Here is a 10000-nt window from a genome sequence, read left to right as displayed (position 1 = left end):
CCCCCGTCCGAATAGAGGAGGGAGAGGAAATGAATTAAATAAATATTAAATAGAAATTAGGAAAATGTACATTTATAAAAGCATGAAATGCCTATCTATGTCTTCTGTCTATCCTATATATGCATCATAAATATACCTATATATACATACATGTATATGTGTGTGTGTGTGTACATATACTTACATATACATGTATATGTTTATATAAATATATACATCAATGTATATGTTTATATAGATATAAACATCAATATATGTTTATATATATATACATACACATTTATATGTATGAATTTATAAAAGTACGGAGCGATATTCGAAGAAATCAAATCTGAAATCCAATGGTGCCAATTATACAAACTCATTCTGTAAATATTTGATAACTGACTTTCTTGTACAAACCTAGTATCTGTCCTCTCATGTACCTTTATGAATTTCTTTATTAATTTGTGTTCAGCTCCGCTTTCAATATTGCAGATTTGATAAATAGCGTACGCGGCATTTCTCACGCTCACATCTGGCACAAACGCATCACTTGCATGTTCGACTCAAAAGTTTATCATTTTCAGATCTATTCGCTTTCCACTGGTTACTATGTCTTCGAATATAACAAGTAAGCACTATTTCAAAAATGTTACACAACCTCAAAATCCGTTTCGTTTAGACAGAGAAAAAGAAAAGAAAATCATGCATTGGCAACACACCAAAGGCGGGAACCTGGAGCGTCTGATCCAGAGACGTGCCAGGCCCCCCCCCCCTCCCGAAGAGAGAAGGGAGAGGAAAGAGATTAAACAGAGCAACTGCAACTAATACTATTCATAATAACAGATGTAATAGCTGTAATAATAGCAATCACAAGATACATAAAGGCCCACGTGTCCATAAGTTTTCTCACACCTGTTACCCTTAAATCCGTTCATTAATGTTTTGTTCATTTAAACTTTCATCTATATCATAAGCAGCGATATGTTCGCGTTAATGCACTACAATCATGAGGTATGTGCATTGATATGAGCTTAACGTTGCCTATGTTATAGATAAAAGTTTAAATTTACAAAACATTTAATAAACGTCTTTTAGGGCAATTGGTCTGAGAACACATCTGGACGGCCACGCACACAAAAGATGATCATGGTAACGATAATAAAAAATCAATGATAAAGACAATACCATGGGCAGGGGGTAGGCAAATAAAAAGCCAAACATGGTAATATTGCCAGGATGTTTAGGGAACTTATATTCGTTCAGCCATGACATCATAATTGTCATTGTCATAATCCTTATGATTCCTATTAGTCATAAGATGATTGACATCATTATGTTTATGGACACCATTCAAATCTTTGCTTTTATCACCAGCCACAGTGTGATTAGCATCATATCCTCTTTTTTTCTATTCTTTTACTTAATGAAGATAAGAACAGGAATCATTGCCATCATATTCATAACTTTAAGAATTCTGAGTTATAATGATTAATGCTGTAACCGGAATATCCTTCCTTCCCCATATTCTCATGCTGACTGCAATAACTTCAAAGCAATGTCATTAAGATTAAAAGAATCTCATTATCGACATGCTGATAATCCTCATTCGTGTTAGTTCCCTTAATCACGACTGTGATTGTTATTGTCTTCTGCTGCTGCTGCTTCTTTCTGTCCTTATTCTCATTTTTGTATTATCATATTCATCATCTTCCTTAACAATACACATCGCCCTATTATTATTATTATTATTGGTGTTGATATTATCACCGCAACTATTCTTGGTCTTATTTAATATTCCTACTCTAATTCTTTTTCTCGTTATTATCATCCTTAACTTATCACTATTATAATTTTTATTAGAATCATGATGACTGTCATGATTCTAACCAGTTATGTTATCACAATTAATATTTTTGTTATTATTACTATTATTATTATCAGTGTGATTATTATCATTAAGATTATTATTGCTGTCATTGTTGATATTGCTGTATTCGATGCTACCATCATCATTATAGTAATCATTATTCTAATTAACATTAGATATAATCATCAAAATGTTCATTTTTTGTACTGACGAGATATATGCTAATTTTCGAAAGAGCAAGATTGATGAAGATCTCGTGAAGATTACCTAAGTTAGCCCTTGAACCGGTATCACGTTGATCATTATTATTACTGTTGAAAATAAGTAATTGGGATAATTATGAAGAAAAAAAATCAATAATAATGCTAATCATAAAGGGTTCACTAGGAGTAGGGTGAAGGTATGGGGGAGGGAGGGAAGCGAAAAAAGAAGTTTCAGTTCGATGCGAGAATATGTTAATTTTGGACATAATTTGCGCCCGTGAGGATTTGCTCCCCGCCCAAAGGTGGAGTTTCAAGATATCGTCATTTTTCGTTTTTCTCATCTTTTCATGATCATTTTGGTATTAACAAAACAAGGTATAAGAGTAGCCTTCCTACACCATAATCCTCTATCATCTACCTGCATTCTGAAGTATTGCAGACATTGCCAGCACGTAACAGTTTCTCAAAATCTCATGTATAGTGTGGTAGGGTGGCAGTGATTTGGGCTGTCTATAGGCCTTCATTGACCATCAAAAAAAAAATAATAATAATAAAAATAAATAAATAAAAAAAAACAAAAAAATCTCGAAACCTTTTTTTCAAGAAGGCGACCTTTTCAACACCCCAAAAGGGTCTTTCGAAAATGTCACTTTTATAAGAAGTACATTTAAAATATTACAAAGCCTTATTGCGGCATGTAGTAGATCTACTATTCAGTTACACAATGAGCTATAATACGTTAAAATCGGACTGAAAATACGTGTGCTACAAGTAAATATGTGAAGAACCCAAATATCGCGGTTATTTTCCATTACATTTTTACCTTAAAAATAACAAATAATGTATGAAATACTTGTATATGATATAATTATCTATCATCTACCTTTACTGTTGCTCTAATGGGGTTTTACAGCGTATGATATTGGTCGAAAAAAAAAAAAATCTTTCTTCAGGCCTCTGAATATCACAGTCCACCCTTCGCTGGCGCTCAACCCGGGAAGTAGAGCACGGTATCCAACCTCATCGTCGCTGCGATGTACTCTACGGGATGGCACACCCAACTTTCACACTAGGACTCCCGTGAAATGACGATATTCAAGTACGGGGCGGTGTAAAAAAAGAAAGAAAAAAAAATGTATATATGGTATGTAAGGATGTCCAAATACTTTCCGTGTAACCCATAACCTTTTCTTTATTTGTATTATTTCTGTTTGCTTGTTTGTTGATTTTTTTTTGTTTGTTTGTTTTTGGTGTTGTCTGATATTTCTAAAAGTTATGAACACATTTTAATATTTCTACCAGAGGTATGTTTTAACCTTAGACGCCGATGACACTTTGGTGGTGATGTTGACCATTTTTTTCGAACTCAAAAAGACATAGACAGGGGGGGGGGGGAGTTTGCATTTTCAAAATACTTTGCTCATAGATAAACTAATTATGTATGAATGAAAACTTAAAGAAAAGAAAATACACTTCGTACAGATCGAATTCCACCAGTTATATTATGAGAATAAGGGTAATTCTTTAAGAATATAATAAGAATAGTGCAGAGATATTAGATATTCTCCTCAAATGCTTAGCGAACTAAAGGAATCTGGTACTAAAGATGACGAGATTAAGATGAGGATAATAATAGGAAAAAAGATAATTATAGCAGAAATAACAATAACAGTAACAACTATGATAATGATGCTCTCTCTCATTCGCCTAGTTCCATATTCCTCCCTATCCTACTTATTACTAGTTTATGAGATTGTATTTCCTGTAACACATTATCATTCTGTGAATAAATAATATAAAGCGAATGATACAAATAAACTTTTGCAAACTTTCATAACCTCTTGCAAACAATAACTCGACGACAGCGACGTAACCATTTTGAAACGCCAAGAGCAATGGAGTGGATCCTGAAAAAGGGGGAAACTAGTGTTCATATCCCCATTTCCGGAGGACAAAGCAATAGGGAAAGAAAATGCAGAACGATGAACGCGGAATAGTCAAAAGTAGATACATGAAAACAGACCGTTGTTAAACCTATTTTCTACTGCAGTCTTGGAAAGCTCAGTGGAGTGGAGGTCAGAGAATGAATGTAAACAATTCAAGAAGTTATTGCGATGATTTTCACAGTAAAACACAATATCTATGCGGATACAGAGCGAATGAGGAACAATGTATACATTTACGTTTACATCACACCGAATAGATACATGGTACATACAGGCATATGCACATATGTGTAAAGATATTCATATTTCCATATATAGGCAGACAGAGTTAAAGACAGTATAGAGTTAAAGATATGCAGATATATATAAACAGACATACAAACACATAAGCACTCCCACATACAAACATGCATATATGTGTATGTTTAAGTGCATGTGTGTTCTGTCTATCTATCTATCTATCTATCTATCTAATATATATATATATATATATATATATATATATATATATATATATATATCCATATCTATCTATCTATGCATCTTGAGTGGCCAGAGGACAGATGGAAGCCAGTGTTTGGCTGCATGATACGACTTCCATTGTCGTGTCTAATTCCTTTGGGAGGGTGAAAAGCCGCAAGGAATCCGATCCAATCGACTAAACATTCGTCAAAAGCATTTGGAAGTTCCGAAATAGTTCAGTGTGTAGGCCTATGCTACGTACTCTGAGATCAGGAAACTTATTGTCTTCCCCAAACAATCCATGCACAAGCTGGAGGCAGCTATGTAGGGCAAATGGGACTTCCCTTTCCATCCTAAACCGACTGAACTTTTTTTCTTTTCTTTTCTTCCTTTGTGTGCGTCTGTGTGTGTGTATGTGCAATCGAAAATCAGAAATCCAAATTTAATGCATATATATATATATATATATATATATATATATATATATATATATATATATATATATATATATATATATATATATATATATATAACCACACGCACACATTCAAACACACACACATATTTGTGGGCACACACACACACACACACACACACACACACACACACACACACACACACACACACACACACACACACACACACACACACACACGCACACGCATATATATGCGTTTGTTTGCTCGTGTATATTTGTAGAAACACACATACACACACACATATATATATATGTGTGTGTGTGTGTGTGTGTGTGTGTGTGTGTGAGTGACCGTCTTCGGCACAATACAGCGGGTCAATGTAGCGTTATCCACATGGAAATCCCCCTCGGATTCACTGTACTAAGTCGGTCCCAATATAAGGAATAGCGGAAAAGAAGTTTGTAATAACAGTTGCTTCTCAAAGAGATATTTCTCCTCAGGGTAGGACATAACCTAAGAAAGTTGTCGCTATTACTACTAAAAAAAAAACTACAAACCACGCACGTAGACATAAGAAAGATCCGTGGTACAAACCACGTCCCGGGAGTATATATAAACCAATAAGAAAGGAGGAGGCTCCTTTAGCATGGAGAGTGCGTAGAAATCACCCATAATTGACATCAGGACAGAAATGAGCAACCCTTGAAAAAGCAAGGTCAACGTTGGCTGTGTAATGCATAGCAAGGAAAGGACCAGTAACAATTGGAATTACTAAACATTACTAACAATAGCTCCATTTAGAATTTTAAACAATGAACGGGATTTAAGGATTGGCATCGTCATTTACTATGATGATAGACGTAAAGGACCCAGATTGTCAGTAATCGTTACTACTACGATTAAAGTTAATAATAAATAGAGGACACTAAATAAAGTATGATTAAAAATAGAACTCAATAAAAGTTGGGTAGATGAAAATGAGTATTTGATAATGAGGATTGTTGAACTGATTAAGAAGAGGATCTACAAAGATTATTATATATCCTAAAAAAGTGATAAAGGCGGAGGTTAATAGCAAGGAACCTGAAAAGCCAAAGGATTCATTAGATGCTGAAGAAGCAACATAAATGAAGACTCATATCGCTCCTAAAAAAAATAAGGAATAAGATATAAGAAAATCAAAATGAGTTTATAGAAAGACCAGCTGTAGCCCAAATTATAATGGTTCAGATAAGTAGTATAATTCCCATCGCTAATGGGTAAAAGACGAGAAAAGATGGTAGAAGAAATGGTTATGAGAGAAAGAATAATAACAAATGAAATACAGAGAATAGTTTAATTAATATGTTAGTTTTGGGGACTAGCGATAAGAGCTAACTCTTTTCTCTGATATTTTAAGAAAAATCAGTACTTCAAGTCCGATTTACAAGACCAGTTACTTAAACTGTTAAAACTAATGTTCATTTTAAATGTTCAATATATTGTCCCCGTGGTAAGAGTTATCTCTGGTTTAAGGGGTTTTGTTACTAAGCGTAAACATCTGCTAAATACTTTATTAAGTTTGGACTATATTGTATAAAGCATCTTTTGAATTAAAAGATTGCATCTTGGCTTGGCTTTTGAAGAGGCTTTAGGGCTGGCTCTTTTGGCGTCAGTGGTGCGGACACATGGTAATGGCTGTTTTAGATTTAGAGTATTATAATTTTAAATATTTGTTGGCTTATATTATATTGATACCCTTAGTTATGGTGGGCTGTTCAAAGCTCTTTATTCTCTCTTTTATTTTGATAATGTATTATGGACACGATTTTAAGAAATATATAGTAGATTGGTGCATTATCATCGATTATGAGAATAAACTTAATTTTTATTAAGATTTTGAGTTACTGCTCTTGTAGTCTGTTCTAGACCAAGTGTTGAAATAAGATAATTATCCTTCTTCATTTTTGTTAGTTAACATTTTCCTTTAATTTTATACTTTGTATTAAAACTTTTACAGCTAATGATTACTTATTATTCTATATTAGATTTGAGAGTTTTTAAATCCCTATTTTAATCCTTATCTTGGGATGAGGTTATCAGCCTGAACGTTTACAGGCCAGGGTCTATATATTACTTTATACTTCATTTGCTTTTTTTTTTCCTTTGTTAGTATCTTTAATTTAACTACATAAGTGGAAGAGTAACCTTAGGATTAGTTGAAAATGTGAAGGGAACCGGATTTATTGCTTGTATCTGATATGTAGCAACAGTATTTACTTTTAATGTGAAATTCCCTATATTTTTACCTCATTTATGATTACCAAAAGCCCATGTAGAGACACCCATTTCAGGTTCAATGATTCTGGCCTGTGTTATATCAAAACTAGGGGGACATGGGTTGATTCTTGACTGTGATTGAGAATTAGATTAGTAGGAGTAGTAGTAGTAGGTTTAATGTGTCACGGCAAGTTAATATATAAAAAAAAGCTTTAATTGCTTATTCTTCTGTGGCCAAATAGGATTAATGTTATCGGGTTTAGTAATATTTGGTTGCTGACGAGTGAAGGGTAGTAACGATTGGACACGGATCGCGTTCCTCCGGTTTGTTTTGTTTGGCTAACATGGTTCACGAACGAGAAGGAAGACGAACATTGTGAATCGGAAAGGGACTGATAAATTTCAGTTCCTTTTCAGTGCGGGTAATGTGGCAGCGTCTCCTACTTTAAATCTTTTAGGTGAAATGACTTGAATTATTGAAATAGTACCTTGGAGAAAAGTAATAATATTATCTATTTCCTTATCGTCTTTTCTTAGAGCTGCTTATACTCTACATATATTTTCGTTAAGACAGCGTGGGAAATATTACAGAGCTTTATTTTCGTGAAGTGCGGGAGTATTTGATCTTACAATTACTCAGACTTACTTTAAATATTCGGATTTTAAAAGGAAGAACTATCATGAATATCTTATTAGTTTAAATAACAGATAAAACGTCGCTTTGTGGTGCCGGAAATATGAGTATTATTCATTTTAAACCACGTTATGAATAGTTTCAATATATCTAAGCTGTCTAGATTTTTCTAATGAATAACAATTACTAAGATTAATTCTAGATCTATTGTAATATCTTAAATCGTGAATTTAATATCCTTTATATTTTGGGGGTTTGCAATATTCATTTTTTTCTATTGTATCATATTACAGAGGGGAATGTATATACGGTGATAGAATTATAAATCGTGTTATGGATCTAGTAGTAACTTTAGTAATATCTATAAGGATTTTAACAGCGGTCTCAAACTGGGGTGACGTAGCCATGTTGTTGGCAATTTCTTTATTTTTAGTTGTGGAAGATAAAGTTGTTTGTCTTATTTGGAAAATATACCTGAAATAAATTCCGGTGGATTACTGTGTGCTATAAATAAAAGAGCGTAAATTCCTTTTTACCTGGTTACCTGCAGCTATAACAGCCCCTACCCCGGTATCTTCTTTAGTACATTCGTCTACGCTAATAACTGCTGGAGATTATTTGTGAATTCGATTTAGCCCAGCTTTAGAAGGACGTTTACCTCAGATAGTGGCATTATTTTTAGGTAGATTAACTATTTTTATAGCCGGGCTCGGTTCAAATTTTGAATACGATTAAAAAAATATTGCTTTGTCAACTTTCAGTTAAGTAGGAGTAACAATAGAGTTTCGTCATTAGGATATGCGATCTTGCCTTTTTCCATCTATTAGATCCTGCTTCATTCAAAGCCCTTTTATTCGTTTGTGCTGAACTGTTCTTCATTGTGTAAAAGATTATCAGGACATTCGTATAATAGCATATCGTTTACGACTGATAGGAATATGTATAAATTTACCAAATTTGGCTTTATGTGGAATTTCTTTTATTTTGCTGGTTTTTATTCTAGAGATATAATTTTACAATTTTTAAAGTTGCTTGTATATATAAAATATATATAGAAATATATATAGAAATATATATATATAAAATATATATAAAAAATATATAGAAATCAATATGATTTCTTTTCAATATGGCAATTGAATTGACGGTTTGTTTAACAGTGCGTTTAGTGTATTACAGCTTATCTAAGGATTATAATTTAGGTAATATCTATTCTATTAGAGATGAAGGCAAGATTATAACTAATGCTATAATCAGTTTGAGAGTAGGAGCTGTATTAGGAGGCGCTACACCAGCTTGATTAATTTTTAATTATCCCTACATAATTTGTGTAAGTCCTATTTTTCTAAATGTTAGCTTTATTCGTGAGAGTAACTGGAGGAGTGTTAGGCTATTTGTTAAATTTAAACGCCATTAATTATCGTTTGAATTATTTAAAATCTTATTAAATGGTCGTGTTTCTGGTTCTATATGATGTGTACCTTTATCTACTAAAGGCATTAGTATTATGTTTCTAGGAAGAGGGGATACTTATCAGAGAGTAGGAGACATAGGATAAGATAAGAGTATAAACAATCATATATATATTTTTTATTCTCTGGGTTATTGTGTTAGTATTTATTGTAGCTTACCTATATAGCTTATATAGAAGAGCATTGCATTGAAGCTGCAAAGGAGATTGGCCTAATCTATTGGCATATTATAGTTATATTGCACTGTTTTTCAAAGGTTTGTTTACTTTTAGTTTCACAATGAAAATGTGTGTGATCACACTATGCACACTCAGTCTCGATGACTTTGTCTTGAGACAGGCTGCCTGGCTTGCTTTCTATTGCTATTCGGCAGGTGCTTTCTGCTTGCTCTCCTTCCATGGCAGTTTTAGCCCTTCGTCCATGGTGCGATAAGGCCGACGACCAAGCGGCAGGGAGGAAGGGACGTCAGGGGGAGAAAGGTGAGGGAGAGAGGAGGGGGTAGAAGTCACAGGCTAGAGTGAGGGTGGGAGGGGGGGTAAGATTTGATGAGGTATAAAGAAACAGATTGTTTCTTAAAATCTGTTTCTCTTCATTCTCCCTTCACCCCCTATTCTCCTCCAATCTATCCCCTTTCCTTGTTTAATTACTTTCGTCTGTAGCAATTTCCGCGTATAAACAGAGAGGAAAAGCTAATGACCCAACATTAAGAAGAGTGGAAGGAGAAAGGGAGAATGGAAGGAAGGATGAGGTCGA

The 10000-nt window shown here is 33.8% G+C and overlaps 1 protein-coding gene and 1 pseudogene across 1 annotated transcript in view; one reads left to right on the top strand and one right to left on the bottom strand.

Annotated features, from left to right (window-relative positions):
• LOC138859557 (NADH-ubiquinone oxidoreductase chain 5-like) overlaps positions 1 to 8969 on the top strand; it is a 9706-nt pseudogene extending 737 nt beyond the window's left edge.
• Positions 8970 to 8973: 4 nt separating this feature from the next.
• The window catches only part of LOC138859556 (uncharacterized protein PF3D7_1120000-like), a 21519-nt gene continuing 20492 nt past the window's right edge, over positions 8974 to 10000 (bottom strand). Inside the window, exons 6-7 of the mRNA XM_070115153.1 lie at positions 9407 to 9441; positions 8974 to 9046 (exon numbers count right to left, since the gene is read on the bottom strand). Coding sequence (XP_069971254.1) covers positions 8974 to 9046; positions 9407 to 9441 — 108 coding nt within the window. The remainder of the gene's footprint in view (positions 9047 to 9406; positions 9442 to 10000) is intronic.

This window comes from Penaeus vannamei, chromosome 37 (genome assembly GCF_042767895.1).
Source record: "Penaeus vannamei isolate JL-2024 chromosome 37, ASM4276789v1, whole genome shotgun sequence".
Taxonomy (NCBI): domain Eukaryota; kingdom Metazoa; phylum Arthropoda; class Malacostraca; order Decapoda; family Penaeidae; genus Penaeus; species Penaeus vannamei.
Note: the sequence above shows the minus strand (reverse complement) of the source record. Positions and strands in the feature narration are given on the sequence as shown.